Source organism: Falco punctatus (genome assembly GCF_963210335.1).
Source record: "Falco punctatus genome assembly, chromosome: 9".
In the NCBI taxonomy this organism is placed as follows: domain Eukaryota; kingdom Metazoa; phylum Chordata; class Aves; order Falconiformes; family Falconidae; genus Falco; species Falco punctatus.
Genome location: NC_137589.1, coordinates 13,421,094 through 13,445,872, shown reverse-complemented (window position 1 = coordinate 13,445,872; position 24,779 = coordinate 13,421,094). Strand labels below are relative to the sequence as shown.

The 24,779-nt window shown below is 38.6% G+C and overlaps 1 protein-coding gene and 1 long non-coding RNA gene across 5 annotated transcripts in view; one reads left to right on the top strand and one right to left on the bottom strand.

The window, feature by feature from the left end:
- The window catches only part of LDB3 (LIM domain binding 3), a 94,856-nt gene that overhangs the window by 54,104 nt on the left and 15,973 nt on the right, over positions 1–24,779 (top strand). For 2 of the 4 annotated variants that reach the window (XM_080402848.1, XM_080402847.1), the window contains exons 4-6: positions 1,892–1,967; positions 14,491–14,513; positions 17,954–18,157. In XM_080402848.1, the coding sequence (XP_080258974.1) occupies positions 1,892–1,967; positions 14,491–14,513; positions 17,954–18,157 (303 nt within the window). The other 2 variants (XM_080402850.1, XM_080402849.1) reach the window with 2 other exon arrangements.
- On the bottom strand, positions 18,486–24,774 carry LOC308069844. The gene is made up of 2 exons (XR_013930533.1): positions 22,950–24,774; positions 18,486–19,469 (listed from the first exon to the last, which is right to left on the bottom strand). It is a non-coding gene; the product is annotated as an uncharacterized lncRNA (long non-coding RNA).

Below are 24,779 nucleotides of genomic sequence, written 5' to 3'. Positions count from 1 at the left end.
TTAGTGCCTTTTACAATTTTCCAACCTCTCATTTCAGGAATCCTTTGTCAGTGAATTTCACAAGTTAATTGCCTATTGTTTAACAAAATGCCAGTTTTCATTGTCTCCTCAAACTGTGTTCATTTTCATAGCATGTCATTGTGAGGTCCGCATCTATTACATCATCAGTGTTTTCAGCTCCCAAAGTAGCATTACTCCCATATCTTCTATGTGGAAATCTTACAGGTCCTGTAAGGATTACTCCTTCCCACTCCACCCAACACACACCCCCCCAACTCCTCCTTTTTTTGTTGTTGTTTGTTTGTTTGTTTAATTCTGCTTATAGAATTATTTTCTGTGTGACAGCTAAAACTAAATACGCAGCTCCATGTGAAGCTAGGTATTAGTGCAGGGATTGCTGCTATGGATGAGCCCAGTTTTTGTCTAGCTCAGCTTTCTGTCTCGGGTAGGTGCCACTCGTAAGTGTTTCGGTGGAAAGCGCAACACAGCCCTCAGTAAGGAAATAATGAACCTAACACAAAGGCTCTTTCATCATCACTCTTTTAAGGTGGGCCATGAAAAATGAGAATCTGTATGGCTACTTATTGTTACCCCATCTAAAACAGCTGTTGGGGGGTTTGTTGTAGGTGTAAGTATCTAGTCCTTTCTGATATCCTGCTATTCTCATAGTCTTAATGACGTCTTGTAGCAATGAGTTTCACCTCAGGTTAATCAAGTACTCTAGGTAAAAATGTTTGCCTTGATCAATTCTGTATGTGTCGTCTTTTCAATTTCACTTGAAAGAGGAACAAAGTTTTATTTCCCTTTTTCTACCATTCATTATTTTCTAAGCCTATGTAATGTGTTCCCTTACTCCTCTCCTGTCTAAAGCAAACAATTCCAAATGTCTCAGTCACTTCTACTTGATATGTATGCTTTGAAGTATTTTTACTTCATTTTTGTACCTGTTTTAATTTTGAAATACGCATTTTAGCGATGAGAATTCCAGGCATAATCCTGATCTGTAGGTTGGCAATAGGGTATTACTTGTATAATTATGATTTTTTTCACTATTTTCACATTTTTCATTTCATTTTCTCTGGTGATCACATGTGTAACTGGAAAGGTTTCTGGGGGACGTTCAGCACTATGCAGGTTCCCGCAACACCTCCCACAAATACACCTTCACTAACCCGAGCTGCCTGGGGGCTTCAGTTAGCATTTGCCACTGTGCTTTCTGTGTTCAGTTCCGATGAAAGGGTGAACCGCGTGTTTTGAAGGCATTTTAGTGGGATGTATTTTTTGGTTTGAAATGATCACGTACATATTCTTGTCAAATAGAGGCGAAAGGCAGGCATCTGGAGTGGAGTGTGGCTAATTCAGTAGTGATCTGCTCCTTTTCAAACTAAATAATCTGAAATCAAGACCGTGTTTCTTCCTGCAGAGGTGTTTAAATCATGGCAGTTGCTATACAGTTTAAGCTATTAAGTAATAATCTTTTGAGGAGTTGATCTTGAGATGCCTCAGTACCGAAGTTTAGTCTCTGCATTTTAAAAACCTTCAGAGTTGCTTTTCCAGAGTGCTTCCCAAACCTGAATTTACCTAGTTGTGGATGATTGTCATATATGAAAATGCAGTTTGCCACAAGGTACTGGAAAACAGATGATCACCCAAGTCAGAGGCTGCGTCCGTAACTGGTGGCTTTTTATCATTCAGAGAAACTATATCAAACTTTTTTCACTTTTAAGACCTTTGTAAATGAGAATGTAGAGAAAGCATGATGATATTTAGAATAAGTCTAGGCTATGCTTAGCTTTCACTCCTGAGGAAGCAGCGTTTTTCATTTTTGTGTGAAATTAGAGCTGGAAAATAGAGTCCAGATTGCTAATTTTTTTTGGTTTTTGGTCCCCAGATCTAAACGTCCAGTGCCAGTTTCAACCACAGCACCCAGAATTGACACTCCCAGGACTGTAATTCCCCACCAGAAGGTATGTGACACACTTCTCCTCAGCCAGAGTTAATACCATTTTTATCTACTGCAGTGAAGGTAAATACCTACTACAGGAAATAGCTTTTGCCCACCCCAAATAAGTAAACACTGAATGAATGCTCAGGCAGCAAAACTGCCACAATGCAATGTATTAGTGATCTGTTTTTTGCTGATTTCTGATCAGAACCAAAGCATCCAGCTATCCTCTTATATGATCTGGTCTAACCCATTCTGAACAGCTTTCATCTAGGCTGCAAGAGGCTACCAAAGCTTCTCAAAATATACATTTGCTTTTGTAGATTTTTGGGGAAAATCCTGACTACAACTGAAAAGACACTCAATTGGAAAGAGGACGATAGGGCATTTGAAAGCTTGCATCATATTGCATTCTTGTCACATTATGCCAAAGAGATGAGAATAAAAAATAAAGAGGATAAGCCAATTTAATGAATTGCAGCAAGTGGCAGAGGAAATGGATGGCTTGGTTTCTGTTGTCAAAGCTCATAATCTTCCATAAAATAAATGTTCCTATTAGAAGAAACAGCATTCAATGACTGTACCTGGCAACTCTTCATCTGTATCTTTGGAGGCACAGAGGAGCAAGGATACCTTAAAGATGGTATATATCCCTAGGGTCAAGCACTGGGTAGGATATTGGTATTGCTGATAAATTTAATTAGATAAGTAGAGAGGAGGTAAAACCTCTATTGCGGCAACTTTATCCCTTCTGTGAGTGCCAGTTTTAGCCCCAGCATGTAGTATAAATAAGAAACACTGAAGGTCAAAATACATGGGGAATTAGGTGATGTTCTGCTGGTTTTGGCAGTTCTGACTTCCACAGATCAATTTCAAGTATATTTTATAAACACCATGCTTTCCAAATTCAGAGCTCAGAAGGTAACAACATCCCTGTAACCACTGCAAATATGTTCAAAGTAACAGAAGAGAACATACTTTGGGGAATAATTTGATTCGATTTTATTTTGTCAAATTTTAAATGAACCTGTCTGACCACGTATTAGTTGAGACAGAAATAATGTTATTTCACTCCAGATCTTGTAAAGGGATGATGAAATTAGGATTTTATTTTGCTGAGTTGTTTCTGCCTATGTCATGATTTTATAAAAGTTATCTTGGAGAAAGTTACTGAAAGAGTCACTGAACAGTACTGTGAAATTCCTAGAACAAAAATGATGAATCATTCTTGTAGTTAGACTGCACCAGCAGAGTATTAGGGACTTCAGGAAGGGGGAGAGAGTACTTGTTTTCCCTCATGAACTACACAGAATGCTGTTAGTTTTCAAGGCAGCAAGCAGACACATCTCTTCAGAATTATTCACCAACACAAGACTGACAACTATCTTTTTGGGGACCCTGTGCAGGTGTGACAAATTTGCCTTCCACCACAGGCACGTAAAAGCTTTTATACATCAGGTTTTCATGACTTTGTATTAGGTGCATTTTTTCCCTGGCAAGCATCATTTTTAGAATTACTGCCATAGGTATTTAAGGCTGCTTACCACACAAACCCTTTTTCTTCCTATGTACCCTATAGAAAAGGTAACTCCACACACTGTACACTGTAGGTTATTTTAAAGGTCCTAAAAGTTTAATTTGGCATTAAAGTTCTAAAGTGACTTTACATTTCCTATTTTAACCCTTCAGAGAGAGGTGAGGATCAAAGGACTCAGCCCTTTTTCAGGAGTATGTTGTCTCACACTTCAGAATTCTGTGTTTTGGTACTTAGGAAGGGTTTATAAGAGCTGTTGGAGGCAGCCTGTTCTGAATGGGCTACAGGTGGTACTTGCAGCTGGAAAAGAGATTTACTGGGAGCTTTCTGAAGGAAAAGGGTGTCATCTAGGAGAAGGTATGGTGGGAAACAGGGTATCTAGCAGTATTCAGAAAGGTGTTCTTAGGTGTGGGGTCTTTGGCCCAGGGGGAAGAGGTAGCAGTAGAGTGCTAGAGTGGAGGCCCTGTGCAGGGCAAGAGGAGTGACGTTTGTGTCACCACTATACACTAGTAGACAACAGTAATTTTTAGCTGAAGAAAAATTCTTCTCTGAGCATGGTTTAGAAGGGAATGAAGGCATTGAACCACTGGAGAAGTCTGAAGGTCCGGGATAAAAAGTCTTTGCTGATACAAACAGTGGTATGGGGTTGTTGCAATAAGGTGTGTTACACTAAAAAAACTTTAAAAATCAAGGTTTCTTTGCTTGTCCTTTTGTTATTTCCAGTTACAGTATCACTGTAGAAATGAAGAATTCCGTGACAAATAAGCATGAGCTGTCACCTCCGCATCACTACTTGACAGTGTTTAGACTCATGGTTGACATGAAATGAATTCAATTGCATTTCAAAAAAAAAAAAAAGCAACAAACTACATTTCAAGACAGTCACGGCAGTGTTGTCATCAAACATTGAGAGAAGTTTTTTCTCACCTTTCTCTGAGTCAAGGTTAAGGCATGGCAATGTTAGCTAAAAAAATCTGCATGTGCAAGTTCAATGCCTAGTTTAAACCATAAATCCTCTTGTGCGATATTGCTGACCTGATTGCAGCTTCCACTAATTTTCAAGCATGTATTTCTTCTTTGACTGCTATGGTCATGATTTTGTGTTTTAGAAAAATAAGGATACTTTCTTTTACAAAGATGTAAGGAAGGTATAAAAACCCCAGAGTTCTTCACCATGATAGAAATTTTTCTAGATTCCACAAGTAACATGAATTCTCTCCTTACTTTCTTGAGCTGATCAACATTATGGATGGTACAGGTTCTGCAACCATGAGTATGGCATCAGCTGGGCTGTAGGGCCATTACTAGAAATACAAGTTTGACTGATTTGCAGATTCACTATTCCCTTATCTGACATCTCAATCTTGAACTTGAAACTTTTTTTACTTAGTTTAGTCAAATCTTTTTTATTTAGTCAAAAGATTTAGTCAAGTCTTTTGCACGGGTGTGGTATAGCTGGAAGAAAGGGCATAACTCATGCTGAAAGCATTCAAATAAGAGTTAGTATGAGTCCAAGGGCTTGAAACTAATCCATCATCAGTGAAGGAGTTCTTGCAGCTTTTTGGGAAGGAAAATACAGGTGAAGATTCAGCCTGGTGCAGTTCAAAATGTTCAAGCTGAAGCTTTAAGGCTAAGCATAGCTTTAACATTTGTTCCTCTGCATAAAGGTATTAAGACAGCCTCTTTAATTTTAATGCTATGACCATGTGTTGTCCCATTTATGAAACAGTATTGAACACACTTATTTCAGAGTCCCAGTGAGGATCTCATAATGCTTATGATTTGTTTCCTGCCAAATTTGGGAACCTATGTGGCTAAAAGAAAACAGGTGAAGAGATGATTGACTTTTAATTAAAGCATAGGATGAAAGAGCTGCCTGAACCAAAAGCTATTTGTTGGATGTCTTTGAGCAGAGTAATTTAATGCCATGGTGCCTCCTTTTTCTTCTTTCTATAAAAAAGTTTAAAGCAACAACTGTTTCACGGTCACGTTGGGAGGTCAAATTCATTAGTATAGCATTAAAATTGTTCTCCCAGAAGTGCAAAAGGTGAATGAAGATTGTATGGTTATAGCAATAGATGAATAGAACATGGGCTGCCAAAGGAAGAGGGCCTGAAAAACCGGTGGTTTGTCTTCCGATGTAAATTTGTTTCTCACTTCTCTGATACACAAGAAGGAATATTTGCCTTTCATAGAAATTGAATATTTATAAAGAAAATAATAATTTTTCAGAATGGAAACTGAGCTGATGCATAGCTTCCTTCTGTTCCTAAATGTTTGAGGCTCCTCTACATCTGTCAGTTTTAAGCTCATTCACTGACATTATTACACTGGGAAAGTAAAACGCAGTTTCCCCCTAGTAGTAAGGGCTTGCTGCAGGATCACAGCCTGCTCTCGAGGCAAGGAGCCCTTTGGTCGGTGTCAGAGCCTCCTCTTCTGGTCGGCTGCAGGGTAGCATCACACTTGCATAGCTCGAGATGTTGTGCTTGCTTTTCCAGCCAGAGGCTGAAACAGAATGGGATGACCGAGAGATGGGAAACAGGGGAACGTTTGTTGCTGTTGGCTGCATTTCAAGTGATGTAATGCTAAAAGCCGTGCTGCTGCTCTGTATTAGAAATTTGACCTTCACATTCAGAAATGGTTTCAGAAATGCTGCATTGATCTGGTTTTGCCACTGAACTGGAGGAAAAAAAATTCTAAAATACCCTACTGGGAATAAATGGAATGAGACATTCTTTGTCAATCACAAAAGGAAAGCACTAAATAAGCTGATTACTGGGCAGTAATTCTTTAGAAGCTTCCTCTTTCATCCCTTTCCCCCTGAACGCAGGGAAAACAACTACCTTAAAACTACCATGAATATTATTTTAAAATGGAGAACGCTAACCTGGCACTGCTGGGTCCCTAGGAATTCTAGCATTGAGTTACCAGCATGCTGGTATTCCAGCTGGAAGTTGTTTGAGGACTGAAAGCAAAACTCCATTCATGTCATAAAGGTGAACAAAATCATTAACCATAATTTTTTATGGAGGTTCTATAATTTTCCATTTGCCTACTATTAGCATCCAGTAACACCAAAACTATGAAAATGCTTTGGGATTAAGGAAATAACCAGGCATTTCTCTCATTAGCAGTCGAAACTGATACTTTATAATCAGATCTCCTTGTATGTCCTTTTATTACGGGCTTAAGAAAGAAAACCCACAGTTAACTTAGATAAAAGCCACAGTTTTCAGGGTAACAAACAAATGTAACTCTGGCATATCCTTTTTATTCTCTACTACTTCTGAAGTCTTTTTAAAATACTTGGTTTGTCCCTCTCTGCTAGCATGTAAAACTCATTTGCACAAGTGGTGACTTAATTTATGAATGTAGCCTTGTGCATTTGTGCCTCTTTTACATCACATTTTTAGAGAGAATCCCTGTTTTCTGTTTGTTTAATGATACTTGAAAGCTTCAGTAGGCCACTTAAAGGTTAGTTGTTCGCTGTGTCAGGGTATAATGACTGAAGTATGTAATTCTAATATACTTATTTAAAAAGGCATAGTCTGAAAAACGCTTTTAGGATTATCTATTTCTATGGCCTCAGGCAGCTATTAATGCCAGCTAAAATCTCTTCCTGTTTATTACTAAGAAAAATAGTCTCCGTTCATTTTATCGGCCTTACATTTTTTGCTTCAAAACATATTCAATGTATTTAACATTATAATTAATTATATCCTTAGACCTTTGGGGGGGGAGGGGCGTGGAGCATAGCAATTAATTTTAATTAATCAGGCCATATTGTCTTGTTTTTTTCAAATGTAATCTCCCCAAGCTTAAATATGCAATATAAAAAAATCCAAGAGGAGAATATAAAATATTTATTTTTCTAGTGAACCTTAGTATCAGAATTGGTAAATGACATTAATGATAACCAATACTAGCAAAAGTAGAAAATCAAAAGGCCAAATTATTGTCAGGCCAGTGTTTCATACAAGACTGTGGGGGAGATGTGTGTAAGGTGTTAAAGACAGAGACTGAAGCAGCGCCAGCCCGAAGGAGGCAAAATCTCACTTGCAGGCTGCCACCTGCTCTTGTACAGGCTTTCCCTGGGGCTCCATCCCTTCTTCAGGGTAATGTCCCCTGCCTGTCCCTGTCCCCTGGAGCCGGACTGCAGCATGCTGCCAGCATTACTGGTGGGCCTCTTAACTGTGAGCCTCACCACCTCTGGGTACTAGTTATGGCTGCAGCGTATCTAGGTCCAGAGGGAGAGGCTGAAGTGATCCTTCTCCTGTAGCAAAATCAATGTAACCCAAGTTTGGTTGGAGCCAGGAGATTCCCAAATAACATACAAATTGATATCATGGCTCCAGGGAAATCTGTAAATTGCCAAGCATTCAAATAGTTTGTGGGGTACCTCAGCTATACCTTTTTTTTTTTTTTTATCCGAAGTACGTAACTACAAACAAAAGTGAAGAATAAAACAGCTTTCGGAACTATATCATTCATTATTTTAAAACATGCGCTAATGAGTTCCAGCACTTGGGATGCTAGGTTCAAAAGGTAAACATTAAAAAGATGCTAATCAATATTAGAATCTTGCTATTCATGTTGAGGTCACTGAGCCTTTAGAAGTTAAAGAGTAAGAAAACTGAGAGTAAAGGTATAAAATGACCCCCCTGAGAGTGGTTTTTATTCCTCTTTCATAAAATTGTCCATACTGCGTGTAGGCAGACTTCCAGAAAGCATAATAGGGCTGTGGTCACTGCAGCTGCCAGCAGCTGGAAGGAAGTGAGGCAGTTTAACCCTAAAGGTGCTCTGTGCTTCCCAGGAAGCTCTGGATGGTTTTGCATCAGAATAAGCTTGAAGCAGTGATGGGGTGTTTTAGGCAACATAAGCATGAGTTTTACATGAAACTTCCGCAGAACCCACGTGACAACTTATTTCCTGCACTGTGTTGCTGAAAAAGCAGTATTTTTCTTTTTTGATATTACCTTTTATTTTGGTTTCACTAAGCTGCATTAATAGCAAATCTTTTATGACATTGAAGCATATACTACAGTTTTCCAGGATGGGCTTTGGTGGAATGTTCCTAATTTGAGCACCAGCACAGACTTCTATGGGTATGGGGTAGGAGACATTCCTGTGACTTTGACTAAGACAATACATCCTGCTGTCCTCGTTAGGAATATTATCTGGGACATGGCTGTAGGATCATACGCTCCTCATCTACATACTCATGCACACATTCCTTCAAGTGGAAATTATGCAGAAATGATCAGGATAGAAGCATCCTACCCGCTGAGCAGTACCTGTTCTCAAGTCCTGTTGGTCTATCTGCTAACCGTGCTGCATGGCCTAATTAGCATGAGCCAGAGCCTCTAAAAGCAATGCAATGTGTGGCCTTCAATAACTTGAAGTGTACTCGTGGAAAATAGAATGGTGTGGTTTAGAATCATTATGTTTTTATAATAAGGGCATTGACTTTTATGTTATGACTTATATTATCTCAAATGATTCTGACCTCAAGACATTTTTTTAACTATTTCTTAACTATCCTAGAAATTATTAGTGTTGTCTTTATATAAACTTATTGCTATGAAGTTGACTAGTAGCAAATGCTTTCTTAATGTTAAGCTTCTTTACTTGTCAATTCCAACTAAAACCCAGTAAAAAAAAATAATGCCTGAGTATGCTCTGCTTTCCTTATCTTAAAACAATGTGTTTCTGTGTTGAAAATCTTCCCTGAAAGGTTGGATGCTTTGGCCCCAACCTATTTATTGCAAGTTTATCAATATGTTTAGAAAGCAGTAATTGCAGATATGTTATTTTTGCATGTGTTCTATGATTGCTCTTTTCTTTTTTTCTTTTCTTGGCCTGCATGTTTGCTACTACAGGAACCTGCTTGGGAAATCAATGGCAACAGAACAACCTTCAGTCCTCTAACTAACACGGCGACTGGGCCTATGGGTAGTATTTTAGCAACAAACGGAACGTTTTCAGGCTACCTCAACAAGCAAGAGATCAGCTTTTCAAATAGCTCTTCCTACTCAAAGACTACCACAGTTAGATCTTCCATGTCCTCTCAGTCTGTGACTTCTGACATTTCACCTGAAAAGAGTAACCTAGGTTCCAAACTAAGCCCTGTATTGACTGATGGCAGTAGTCCCATACACCAGCTGAGCCCTGCAAGGCAGTATAACAACCCTATTGGCCTTTACTCAGCAGACACTCTAAGGGAAATGGCTGAGATGCATAAATTAAGTCTCAACCGAAGGGCTTCGGAAGGTGGACTTCCTAGAGGGTAGGTAACGTGGTAAAATATTTAATAGTTTAATAAGTAATGGATTTGCTGAAAAAATGAATGTAATAGTACCTACCCGATTGTGCATTTGTCTAGTAATCATGATTAAGGTCTCAAACAATCATTAAATTTTCCAGTAACCCCCAAAACACATACACAGTACCATTGCAGAATAACTCTCCGTCTTTGGGATCTGAATTGCAATATGGATTGGCAATAGCCACCAGAGCACGAGCAGGAACATTAAGACTGAAGTAACTGTGAACATCTCGGGGTTCTGGCATTTAGCGATTTAAACTAACGCACTCAGTCTCACAGAGCCGAGTATCACTGTCAGCCGTCAAAGAAGCTGTTATAAAACAGATCTGGTATCTGGTACCTTCCTAAAGAGAAATTGCTTTGACCAGCAAGTCTGACATGCTAGTCTAGTGGAGTATCCCGCTATAATTCCTGCCTTAATGTGTTAGCTTTCCTATGTAAAGTGAGTCAGGATCGCAGTATTTTGAATCCTCTGGTTTGAACATTGTCTGTCTCACTTCCGTTAGCTGTGCTCTTGGCTTGTATGTCACAAGGAATGATCTCCCAATACTGCCCAGGGAGTCTGATCCCATGCTGTCAAGGTTTTCAGTGTTACTGTATTGCAGATGAACTGTTTTATTAGTCAGTTTGTGAAGTGAGGAGCTTGGACTACAATACATGAGAAAAAGCAACGAGAAACAGGTTTTCCTAATTTCTATGCCTTCATGTACTAATTTGCAAACAAATCTCTAGTTTGTTTATTTGTGTTTGTTTAAATTGAAGATAAATTTCTTATTATGATTAAACATGGGGGGAAGGTGTACTTTTGACACTAGGGACTGGCTGTATGAAACCAGAAAATTCCAGCCATCCAGTCAAGGTCTGATAGCAAACGCATATTTTCAAGTACTTTATATCCCATTGCAGAAGCTCTTTATAAGAGTAAAACCAAGGGGTTTTAAGTTGTAGCAAATTAAGGATATTTTATCCTTATAAAAGAGCATTTATACATATTCTAGATGATTCAAGCGGTTTTAGATGATTCATTGTAACTCTCTTGAGCACCCAACAATCCTAATTAACTTATCTGAAAAAATCCTATCCTTCCTTCTCATATGGATAATTAAGAAAGGCAATTAGTGTTTTGAAGAAAGTAATTTCAGTTAGTAAGCAAGATCAGCAAAATAAACCTCAGAATGCTTCTCTCTTAATTTACAGTTTTCTTGAGGAGAACTAATCCTTGTCTTATTTCAATATGCAAAGTTTCCCGGGAGTGTATCTCGTTATCTTTCTCCCACTGTCTTTACAACCCTCCTGAACATCTGCAGGGGTAAAGGGGGAAGGGGCTCTGTTTCGGATGGCTCAGCATTCTGACTGTTTCTTTGTTTTCAAAACTACAACACGGCTGCACCCCTCACTCACCAAAGTCAATGTGAACCATTCTGTTGATTCCAGAGGGCACTGCGATAGGACTATGTAATATGACAAGTGATTATTGGGCTGCAGAGAAGCTGTACCTGCAGAAAACACTTCTTCACTGTCTTCACTCTGCTGCTTTTCTGTTTTATGTCTCCTTTACATGTACACATGTTAGCGCACGCCTGTGGCAGTGCACTGAATTACAAAGCAGGGTTCTGCCTTTGAACAACCATCTGAGATATTTTTTTTTTGTCAGTTTGAACAAAATTTTAGGGAGCTGCTGTCTATCTGCCTGTAATATCTGTAGCACTGATCAACAAGTATATTTATGAGAAATCCTCTAAATGTTCTGTTAAAAAAAAATCAGCCTTTATCCTGCAGCCCAGGAACATTCTGAAAAGATGAAAGAGCCCAGAGCTACTAAGTATATGTGTCTCTTCAGGTTATTCCTCTGAGATGCAGAAAATTGTACATCTCTGTTTACATGCAGAGAAAATTTTGAGTTCAATAACCCTGTCATTCCCACTCCCACTGGAGTGTTACCCATGAAGTGAGAGGCATCTTTCCTGATGCCCTGTGGAGCGTAACATGGAACCTGTAACCGCCTTGGGGCTTGGTGTCATCCATGGTAGTCTTGATCTCATTGTGGATATATGTGAAAGCGTGTAGAAGGAAAGCCCTGTAAGGTCTGCAAAATCAGCTCAGGACTTTGGCAGGGATGTTCTTATCATATAGTACAGCGTGAGATTCTGTGTAAAGATTATGAAATTATGGTGCTTCAAAACTGTGAATTTATTATGCATTCATGGACATGCACTTAGCAGTATGGTAAAAAGCTATAAGATTCAGGTTTGGGGGTTGATCTTAAGGTATATTTCATATTTCCATTTGGCGTCCTGTTCACCAAATCATTTAAACTTAATTGTGTGAATTCCTGCTGGAGGTTTAGCTAAACCCTTTGGAAAATGCTATCAGAAAGCTGAAATTGTTTTTGAGATTATTTCCTTGATCTGTGGAGAATAACAAAGCATCTGTTTTTCTGATACACTTTTACATTAAAGCTTCATCACTCTGGCCCAGGGTGAAAAATAGAGGTGGCCCGTTAAGAGTGCAGCACTTGATGTGCTGAAAGCTCTGGAAAGGGGAGTATGAATAAATACGAAGAGTGAGTCATAGCTTGTAACGTGGTTCTTTTTCATTCCAGTGTAAGTTATTTTTCACACTTTAGGTTAAGGGCAGTAAATACCTGTCCCACAAGTACGTGCCAGGTGGCTTGGGTTACTAGCTTCTTAGTGTGACCTCTCTGAGTAGCAAGTTGGGTGTTTCATACATGTCCGTATTTAGAATCAAACTAAAATAATGTGTGGCTCTGAACTGGAGAGGTTTTTCTCATCTCATGCTAAGCATAAGGAGAAGTAAGGCTTTATTCTTTTTGAAGGAAGCTGTAGTAGCTTCTTCACATCAAAAATCTTTAGAGACATGGCTGTTGAGCTGTTCTTGGTGTGTGCATGTAATGATTTTTATCTTTGAACATACTTTTATATGCAAACAAGTGTTTCCTCTAATTAAGGTGTATTTTAGGGATGGTAGTTCTGCCTTTGAAATATTATTTTATGTATAAGGCAGAGGCCTGGATTAGAAGATTAAAGCAGGCATCAGAGTCCACTTCAGAAAATGATACTATTATACTATGTTTCATTGTAAATGAGTACCCAGCTGTCCTGCACATACCTAAAACGGATACAGCATCACTGATGTGCTTACAGCCCAGTGTACTGGTTCCTGTAACAGAATGGTATATTTGGCTTAATGTAGGGTTTATACAGTTAAGAGAATATTCTTGAATCTAAAAGTCTGAAGAACAGTAATTGCAGAAGGTGATCTGTGATTGTTTTTTCCATGGAAATGCAGAAGTGCAAAGCCTTTACTGCAGCTTTGGCTCATTACAGTGTTTTAGGTCATGAAAAAGGCAGCTGCATGAGCCAATGCAAAAGAACTGTGTGTAAAAAGAGGCAGTAATAGCAAAGGTTCTGCAAGGCAGAAGCAGAGGCAGACAAATCCACTTTGAATGTCGCTCTAACAGTATAACATTGCTGTCCAGTATTTTGTATCAACCCCAGGTCCAGAAACGTTACAGCAACAAGTTGGAAGGTTCAGCACCCAGTTCTGTCAACAGCATTCTGTGCAGCTAAAGAAGAAGGAATGTTTGTTAACTGATCCTGGACTCTCTTCCTCTTTATTTTGCAAAATGTGATGAATTACTTCACCCAAGAACATAAGAGCAAAATCCAGTATTCTAAGCTCTGAAAAAACTAAGTTAAAATAAATGTCGTAGCCTATTAATGCTATAGGTGCAACCAGCAGAAAGACTTACTAGCAAATAATATAATATTACAGTCTGAGCACACTATCTGTTCATTATTCCCAGCTTTGGCCCGCATCATACAAAACTCATCATAGGCCTTATGTTTCTTTGGAATTACTGTGCAAGTCTCCGTCACTTCTTGTTTATGCAGCGAAGCAGGATGTAGCATGAACGTTTTTTCACACAGTTTTTTCATACTGTGTACATACCAGATGGAATAAAATATCCTGATACAGATATCCAAAAAAAACACATAATGCATGGACTTAATTCATTTCGTATGGAATAAATTAGAAATGACTATTCTGAAGTTAATTGGCTACACCGCTGTTGGCATAACATAGGTACAGTCAATTTAGGCCAATACTTTGTTAAGTACAAAGGCATTTTCCTTAGCTTTAGATGTAAAACATCTACCAATATATTCTTTGGCTGTTCTCCAGCATGTAAAAGACCAAAAAATCAATCTTGCAATACCAGCTTTGAGGGTGGCCCGAGGAGAACAGACTTCATCCCTGAATATTTAGTATCCGAGTGAAGAATATAATCTCTACTACTCATTTGCTATTTTCAGAGGAGAATATACTCTGCAGATGCTTTTTTCTTCCCTCCACTCCCTGCCCCCATACACTTTGATAACAGTATTTTCAGGGATGCACAGCAATAAAAACATGTTCAAGGGTCAGCCAAAATGCCATGGTACCCTACTAAGTCCTAGTGGATCAACTATAATCCCTACATTTTTTCCTTTCTTAATCATATTGGTGTTCTCAGGCATACTTCTGGGTTTTTTTTTGTAGAGGGTCTGAAAAAAACCTTTAGTAAGCTTTTGTAAATACCTGTTGCCCTTTGCACTCTAAAAACTATTGACTTTTTCTGTGTGGTTGGTTTTGATGTTGTTTGTTCTCTTTCTCTTCTTTTAGGTCATAACCAACACCGCTGCCAAGTTAGTATCAATTCTATGTAGTGCCAAGTATTTGTGTTATGCTGTATGCGTGAAGATTTGTTTTCTGGGGTAGCATGATCCCCTGTGTTCCTGCTGTGTCTGCTTGCAAGTGGAAGTATTATTTTTTTTAAAAAATCTTATTGGTATGGCAAGCGTCATGCACTGCCACTGGTGTCCGGTGGTGCTCCCTTCTCAGCACACCATATGTTCGGCATTTCTTGGTGATGTTCTAATGCTGCAAGTGCAGCCAGCATCTGAGCTTGCTCAGCTCTTGTAAACGCTTTCAAATGGTTTTGTCTCTATAGTCTGGGTTTAATTCCTCCTAACTCTTTAAGTAGTCTTTATGCCTTCAAGATTTGGGGAGTCTTATCTGTGCCTTTCCTGGTGTATTACTAGTGATATGTTTTTAGCCTCAACATTAATTTCCAAAGTCCCACTCCACTAAAATTCAAATTTAGGTTGGTGTGAGATATTGATATGGAAAAAATCTAAAAAGTAATTTACCTTAGAAAAACACATTGCCCCAAAAAAGAAGCAACTTTGAAAGTATGATTAATCCGCTTTATTTAGGAAAGCTCACAGAGTCCTCAGCTTTGATCTTCAGTTTTCTAAGGGCAGAGGATTGTCTCCAAATTCACACTTTCTGTCCCTGAACTGTTGTCCAGAAATTGCTGGAGACTGGGTTAAATTCAGCATATTTATATTAGTTAAACGTGAAATTGAAACTGATGAGAGAAGGTTAGAAGTAGTAGAATACATAAAATTGAAATATTTGATGCATATAATTTACGCTAATCTGGCATTCTCTGTTGATTTTAATGAGGTGTGCATGTGATGTCATGCAAATGACATAACTCCTTTGGAGTGATGAAATTCTAGCCAGTTTACATTGAAAATTATTCTTTTACAATTGTCTTAGAAAGTGGAATTCACATTATAGGGGTGTTTTTAATTTTACTTGCTTTGGGATTTATTTTTCCTGGTCCTGTTCCAGTTTAGTAGAAAAATCCCATTCATTTTGCAGAGGTGATCCAGCTGTCTCTAGGACCTTACTTCTGCTACCAAGTCCTAGAGCACAGCACCCCTTACAAGCACTAATATCTTCTGTTTACTTCCAGAGTTGTAAAAAAAACCTCTGCAGTTTAAAATCTGTACCCTTTTCTTTTATTTTTATGGGAATTCTGTTAACTTCAGTGGAAGTTTTGCCTTGGTATGTGTAATGTGACTAAAAGCTCTTGAAAGACATCACTGAAACCATCTAAATACCACAAGTGAAAGCCCAAATCACTACTGCTGCTACCATTAGGGAAGTTTATGCTGTTCTAAGATTACTGGCTTTTATTTTTGTAAATGATTGTGGAAACTAATTGCTTTGAACTTGAAAAGTGGCATATTTAACCTCTGTCTTTTCATTCACACAGTCTTCTCAGATCTTGGGTTTAGAACCTCTTAAATATTTCTAACAGTGTGGGGGGAAGAGAACACTAAATTCAAGATCTTGAGGACCTGTGTGTTTGTAATTATCGTGTGATCATTTAGGGTATTACGAAGAAAAGAGATACCGTTGTTCAAGTAAAGCATGTGCATGCTGGAAAGAGTATAACAATCTGCACGTCTCTACACATCACCCTTCAACAGATGATGTCACTGTAATAGTAATATTGTCGTAGCTGATGAATAATTAATGGAGAGATATTTTAAACATGAGAATGTCTTTGTAAAAAGATGATTTTCACTTTTTTGAATGCATAATGCAGCTTCCCAGTTCCCTCCTTTAAAATGTGGATGTGCGTAACTGCAGGCTGTGGCTGTAACGCAGCACATGTGTATTTATGTCTCTGTTCCTTGAGCATGTGGCTGTTAATGTTCTCTCAAGTATTTTGAATGATGTGTGACTCTGTCTCTTACTGTCCATCTTCAGTCAGGGCATCCCACCAAGCAAAAAGCTGACAACATAGCAGAATCTGCTGGCTGGGTGGCACATCATCTTCGATCATCTCTGTAAGATTAAGTCAGATGGCTGCCAGCTTTACTTGATTTTCCCTTTTCTTCCATGCTGGGTTGAGGGTTTGATTTTAACGCTCACCCACTGGGGCTAGCCCATGGCAAACAGGCACACTATTTTTCCCTTGCCAACCAGAGAAGCTGTTGTTTAGTCACATGAAAAAACTCAGTGAAAGACTTAATACTAGCTGATAAATTTATGGTGTAATGGTTTTAAAGTGGAAAGGAAAATCGTTCCAATCAAATGCGATTACATTTTTTAGAATTTCTTTTGGTGGGGAGATAAATCCATTTCCAGCTTTTGAGCTCAGTTCAAAATGAAACCTTTGTGAAATATTTGTTACTTCCCAAAGGACAGGAATCTCAGTTTTGGCCTGTTTGGTGAGCATATGGAATCTATACTGCTGGCATCTTTCTGCTGCTGGTAGGACAGGAACAGCAGCCCAGAGATTTATCTGATCTCCTGTAGGTTAGGGAAGAGCAGCTCCTTCAGTGACTGACAGCTGAGGCTTAGCTTACTCACCAAAACTCCAGGCAATACTCAGTCCTAACTCTAGGACTAGCAGGACATACAACTAGGTGCTGCAAGGAAGCCAGGTGCTCTGTAGCTGAAGTGTGACATTCAGCGGACTCATTCTGTTGCAATGGGAGCTTCAGTTAACTCGCTCGTGGCTCGATTTCTCAAACAAAAATTCTTGCTCATAAACAAAGCTACTGGAAAATATGCCGGCTACTCTTCCAGCTGCAGTTGTCCTGTCGATTGCAATGTAGGATATTTTGATCAGAGGCTGAGCATTTATCATGCTATAGCAACACTTAGGGCTGGCTGTACAGAGATTTTGGGAAGATTGATTTAGCCTCAGTGAGGAGAGAGATGAAGATTAAAAGGTGTGATACTACATTTCACTATGATTAATAATCCAGACAGAAAGTACTGGAACTTTCTAAATAATAGAGGACCTGACGTCTGTTCACCCCATTGCACTTTCTAGCGCTTTGTAAGAGCCTTCTGAAAGAATGAATGAATGCAGTGAATAAACTGGGCATTCTCTGCAGTATGTATGTACGTCCAGAGGCATGCGTATATACATATGCATGCATATGTTTGTATACACTTACATGTATATATGCATGTAAGAATAGAATTGTAATCTGTGTCACATAAATACTTAGGGATTTGTCATGATTTTCTTATACAACGACAACTGTTTCACCTTTTTTTCTTGTTATACATCCAAAAGTGTCATCCACTAGTGCAGCCAGCTTCTGTTACTTGTTACCTATGTTGTCGCTTACCCTCCGATGAGAGTCTTTTGTGGTGAGATGCCATGAACAGACATGCACGCTCCTCTGTTGGTGCTCTTTCTCTTAACTGTCACGCCTTTCTCCTTTCTTCCTCCCCCTTCCCTGTCGAACCTCACTCTTGCATAACCCAGCACGGAGTTCACGGAGCGTTTCAACCCCAATGCCTTGAAGGACTCTGCCCTGTCTACACACAAACCCATTGAGGTGAAAGGCCTAGGCGGCAAGGCTACTATAATTCACGCCCAGTATAACACCCCGATCAGCATGTATTCCCAAGATGCTATCATGGATGCAATTGCAGGCCAGGCACAAGCCCAGGGTGGAGAATTTGCTAGGTAAGGTTATTTCCTTGTGTGGAATGCTCTTTCTCTGCATGATACATCTAACAGTCGCTACATGCATGACACGGCAGGTCTTCCTGGGCTCTTTTCTGGAGTATCTTCCACGTGGAAAAAAACAAATCAATCCTAGGCAGTGTTTGAAGGCACTTCATCTTTTCGAAGTTAAAAGAATGAGTAGTTAAAAATGCAGCATTTCTTTTTTGGTATTCTTCCTAGAACTGATAAACCCCACAAAAATGTACTTGGTGCTCTGTATATGACATTGGATGGCTTTTTTTTTTTTTTGCTTTTTTTTTTTTTTTTTTTTTTATGGTGACCATGCTTTGTAATAACCACTGTATTATAGGCATAAGTCAGAAAGAACAGGAAAGGGAAGGTAGAATTTTTATTGATAACACAAAGAATGCAAAATATTTATTTAGTGCTGGCTACTGATTTATTCTTCAGCTTGTAGTGTGCAATATATTTACCCCTATCCCTCGTTTACATACCGAACATGTGTCCTGTACATATCCTTTGGACTATGGCAAAATCCATTGATCTTTAATAATTCTGCTTTTCCAATGAACATTTCTGGTACTTTTACCTGATAAACTTATCCACAATTGTTATGACTTAACTGAATTACCTGTGCAATGAATGTAGCCAGGTTTCTCCCTTATTGGGTATCTTTCTACCCAAAATAGAACTTACCTTCTTTTCTTGTGACACCAAAATAATAGGAATAGTGACACACCTTAATATAGTTTCCTTTCAAAATGTTAGCTGCAGGCTTATTCAAAATATAGATGGTTTATGTATTTGCTTGTGCTCCTTTTTACTGGCCATTTCTTTTTTTTTTTTTTAATTATTTTCTTTTTTCCCCACTAATTTTTTGCACCAGTATTATTCTGTTGTTCATCGCAACTCTCCCTAGTAATGGATCCCAAACAATACCTTTAGCTGGTTTTGGCCGTGACTTAGTCTATCTTCACAGGTGTAAGTAGACTCATATTTCCAATTAGCAAAGTACAATGAAAGAAGTTCATTCCATCTCTGTGTTCTTTATAATGGTTCACATCTTTCATAGGCATGGATTATACAAGATATTTTATGATATATTGCATTTTCTACTAAATGCTGTAACATTATACAATGGAAATAGTAATGTTTAAAAATGTTACCTATTTAAATGATCAGATGATGATAAAGTTTCACTGCTGAGCATGTGGATCCTTTTCATTTTATAAACTGCACATTATAAGAATTTCTCAAATGCAGTTCCAATCACAGGGTGGCTGGGCTGGAAAATGTCATCTTTTCCCATCTGTGGAAGAGATTTAAACACACAGTGTTGTGGGAAGAGGAAAATGCCCTTTCCAGAAAATTCCAGATAGGGTGAGAGAAGTCCAAAGAGAGCAGCTAGAACTGGAAGATCAGCACGCTTTCCAGGGGGTTTAGGAATCTGCCTTAACATGTAAAATTGTGAAGTAAGCAATCTGAAAAATGAGAGAGGCTTGAATCATAAATCGTAAGGTGGTAATGAGTTATATTAGTATACAAATACAACCTGGAAAGAGCTGAATGAATGGATACATAGGTAAAAAATAAGAAATTAAAAATTGATTTTCATGGACTGTTGAGCCATTGCACCAGTAGCAGCAAGAGTTGTGTTAAACACCACGAGCAAAAGCTTTGTTCTAACTTTCTCATTTTAAACATGGAGTCCACCTGTCTCATGGGTGTTTTTGAAATGAGATGATAATGCCCATTAATCCTTTTGCATCAGACAGTTCTAGTGGAACACTGTTCTTTGCAGAAAAACTTCATGGCTGTGTTCTCCCCTGTAATGTTGCAATGAAAGTTTTTCTGCAAGATTCACTATACAAACTACTGCTTAAGCTTTTCCTTCGTTCTGGAACGTGGGTCCCAAGCCTAACATTCACCTGGCCCCAGAAGAGTCTAGTGTTTCTATTTCTACGTGCAGTCAGGTACAGGGACTCTCTACGTCTACTGCGCTGTGAGCTACAGCCTGTTTAGTAACAACTTCTTTTTAAACTCGTAACACTTAGTGACTAAGCAGTTTTCTCAGTAGATTGTTCTATTACAATTAACACAGCATTTTTAATCTCGATATAAAGGCAAGGTTTGTGCAGATAGGACAATGGCGTACCCATTGACTGATATTCATTTGATTAAACCTGTAACTCATTTCCTTAAGGTGTTGCTTTGACCTCTGTGATATTCTGAACTTTAATTTGCAGTAGAAACCAAGGATGTTCTTTAGTTTGCATGGCAGATCAAGTCTGAGATAAGATTATGCTTAATACAGAAGTATTTGTATGAGAAGTTTGTCATATAAAAGCAAACCAATTTGTCTACTGATTCATGTTGTCTCAATTCTCTACCCATAATTTGGTCTCGGCACTTAATTACTCTTCTTTGGGCTTTTCATTTTATGTTAGAGAGAAGCCCCGCAGCCACAAGGTGTGTGTAAAATGGTAAGCATACTCAGACTGTAGATCTAAAGGGCTTCGGTTCTTTTTGGCAGACAATAGGTGGAAACACTGCTTGCTGCTTCTTTTATCGGTGATGAATAGACAGGCTTAAGATAAGAATTCCTTTCATAGTCTGACCATTTGAAATCAGTGATGTTTCAACTTAAGTCAGTGAGATCAGAATCGGGCTCATGTCACTTAGAAAATAACCCACATGTACTGGATCACCATGGAAAGCACAAAGAAAAGCATATACATTTTTTATTTATATATACTGCAGTTATTCAGACCTCATGCTGGAATTAAAAGCAGAAGAAATTGAATGTCCTGACTTTATATCTTTTCTCACTCAATGTTTCTTTGTTTTAATTGATTTTGCTATAGCAAGAACCAAGAGTCGGTTGCAGCAAAACCATGTGGTTAGTACATTTCAAGCACATTTCTATCAAACCTCTTCTACATTCCATTATGCAGTTCTAGCCAAATTTACAAGTCATGTCAGTAGACATAAATCCAACAACTTTATCAGGATTAAGATCTAACAGCTTTAGTTGCAGAATCAATAATGTGATCGCACGAACTTAGCCTCGTGTATCCTCTACAATAAGTCAACTTGGCTGGATAATTTACCAGCCTACATGAACTGTTTCTTTGCTGGGTTGAGGGTTTTTTTACCTCTTAGAGCTTTTTTTTTTTTTTTTTTTATAGTAGTTGGAATCAGTCTAATACCCAAAGTCACAATTTTTCATTGTATGTCTACATCAGGGGTAGAACACTGTAGTGTTCCTAAGTTTTACTTATTACCTATTTAAATTAAATCTGAATAATGACTCCAGGCAGTGATTCACATGGTAAACCGTAGTTTATAATGAACTCCAAGAAAAAAAAATCACATTGCTACTTATTCAAAGAGGTCTGACTGTCTTTAAAGCTTAATTTAATCTTAATAATGTGTGACTTGTATGATGATGTGAAAAAGGAGGACAGTCTTTTACTGAATCCTACTAGAATACCTTAGGCTATAATATGAAAAACCCTCAAAAGGTCTAACCCATTCGGGAAGAAATTTTTTTACAGTAACATTAGTTTAAAGTAATATGCTTAAAGATGCATGATATTTCTACACATACACACCCAGATGGAAAAAAATTAAATTAAGAAGAGGTATAACACAACCATTAACATGGTTATGTGCATCTTCAGGCTGTCTGTAAGAATCAACTGTCACATTTAGGTTTATGAAATGCTCATAATCAGCAATACGCTCTATTTTACACTTCCATACTGAGTGGCTTATATGTCCTAGTTACTCATCCACAATATAATTACGTTTTTTTAAAAAGAAAAAGCCCTGTTGCATTAAAGACAGAGCTGGAAATATTCCAGTATGTTGCATTAATTTTGTTCAATTTACATGAGCGTGTTTCACTCTGCTAGGGAAGGTTAATTCTCCAAGCTCCATTTCCTGCCTTAATCATCTACAATAAGGATATTAATATGTCATATTAATGCCACACATTGCTACTGTGAAATTTGTGGTCCAGCCTCTAGTGTTTTTTAACTACCTTTGAGCTAATGGCATATCTATACCTAAGACTTTTATACTGCATTTTTGTAGATTTGTCATAGTGTAAGAACAAAGCATGTCAGCTTGAGGATTAAACCAAAGCAATTTGAACTGTCCCTGACCTGCACACCGCTGTTGCTAGAGCAGTCCGTGGTTGAACTCAGCAGTACTACCTATCCAGTGGTTTATTATCCACTCTACAGCAGTCTGCAGCTGTGAAATTTGCTATCGCGTACAGCAGTTTTTTAAGCTTTGGCAGAATTAAAAAGTAAATCTGGGGATATAAATGAAACAGTTGGCCAAAATCCGGCAGCCACCTGCGGCGGTAGTGCAGGGCAAGGTGCTGGGTGCTTAGCCAGTACCAAGGGGACTTGAAACCTGGGTCACCTCGGGGAACTTTAACTGGACCCTTCAGAGTGCCAGGGCTTTTCAGCGTAGCCAGGAGCGAGGGGTGGCAGCAGAACGGTGAGACTGGGTGTTACGGAGTATCCCTTCTCCTTATGAAGACTATTTCTGCATGAAGTCAGCAGAAAGCAGAACTCGCTGCAGTGCTTCCCTGCCTCAGCAAGCCCGCCAGCTGTGTATGAAGGGCCAGAAGAGGAAGACTTCTTTCTCCCGTCTTCCGTCTGTGGAAGAATATGGGCACTATTTGTTCACTGGTGCACATCAGCGCAATACGAGTGGAAGCCGCTGATGGCACACCCTTCCCAAAATAAACAAGTCCACATTACACCTTTCATACCTGTTAGTGTTTAGATATTGTAGAGACAGTTATCCAGGGAACACAAGCTAAAAAACGGAGCTGGAAAATGCTGCTGCCTCCTACAGGTATCTTCTGTGCTGAGAGACTTTTTAACATAACTTTTATGTTTTGTGGCAGGATTTAAACTGAAGAGTCGAGGTTTTTTCTAAGCTATGCTCCATCACGTAGGTGATTATTCTGAAACATATGAAAGAAAAATAACTGGGTTTTGTACCCTGCTGGGTCCTCAAGAAAGTGAGAAGTCTGCATATACTGGGAGTTACAAGGAATATAAATACTCCTCTAATTAAAAAAAAAGACCAACCTAAAGAGGTGGGGCATTTTGGGGTCCATAGCATATATAATTAGCACACATCATGTTTCTGAGCACCTTCCAGTCTTACTTGAAGAACACATTCTATGCTATTGTTAGATGCAAAGCCGTTAAAACAGTGTATTACAGAGTGCTGGAGAAGATGAGTGTGTCAGTTGGAAAATACTGATATATGGGTAATATTTTTTTATTACACCGTATGTTACTGCTGCATGTAGGGTATCAGACGTGCTGCTTCACTTTTTCACGATTCCTCTCAGGCTCTCAAATCACAAACCCACCTTCTCTGCAGATTTTCTCTGCACAATGGTATCTTGGAAAACACTAACTTTGAGCCTAAACCAGGGAAGCAACTTTTACACCAGGTGACTGCTTCTGGAACTTTATAGAAAGGACTTAGTTGGACCTGATGGCCCTTAACTTTTAACAGAGCCATTTCTCAATTTTCATTAAGCTGAGCATGCTGCTTGCAAAGCTCTATATGGAATAGCATGTTAAAGCTGTTATAATAAATCACTTGCTTCAAAAATAGAGCTTGTATTTAGAGAAGTCATGGAGCCAAGTTGCTCCAAGCACACATCATCCCCTCAGTGTATATTTCTGCAGCTCTGTTAATATTTAATTTTAACTGTATGCTATGCAGAAGTTATTTTCACAGGGGCAGGAGAACTATCAAGTTACTAAGTCTGTTTCTAGCTTGGATCGTAAATCGGAGAATCAGAGAGAGGTTACCTCACTTGTGCTACAGAGCTTCATAGATTTGACTTCAGGTGTGCAAAATTGGAAGTTTTTTTCCAGGATATATCACTTTGCAAGGTGATTAGAGATGTCATAAGACTTTGAGATATATTCTGCTGTTAAAGATTTCAGCTACAATATACGTATGCGAGTACAAGACTTCTAATGCTTCACGTGTTTAGTAGACAATGAATCCAGAGTTACAGCAGCTGAAAGTTTGATTCAGAGTTTGGCAAAGAATAATCATCTCTACAAAAAGCTACAAAAGCCTATCACATCATTTTTATAATGAAACATGGTTTTTATTTCTAATTGCAACCTTAAAATAGTGGCCCAAAACTGTAGCAAGATAGAACATAAAGCAGTATCAACATGAAGCTGTTTTTGTAAGAAAAAAGACAAGAATGCTCAGAGAAATACATGGTTTTTTCCTGGCATACTCTCCTTTATCACCAAGCATTATTCTAATCACCATAAGCTTGTGGCTGCATTGGCTGAGAAATCGTGAAGAGACATTTCCAAGCATTTTCACACTGTTTTGAATATGTAGATTTGAATGATAACAGACCATTTCATAGATAGAATGGACCATAACATTCTTAATTCACATAAAATTGACCTGTGTATTTTTTTAAAAAAGTGGTATTTTCAAAGTTGTGTTCTGGACTGCTGTTATTCTGGATGAGAAACTAAGACCAGAGAGGTTGGGATGAAAGTTACCATGTGCTGTTTCACAGCGTTTCACTTTCTGAATTGCA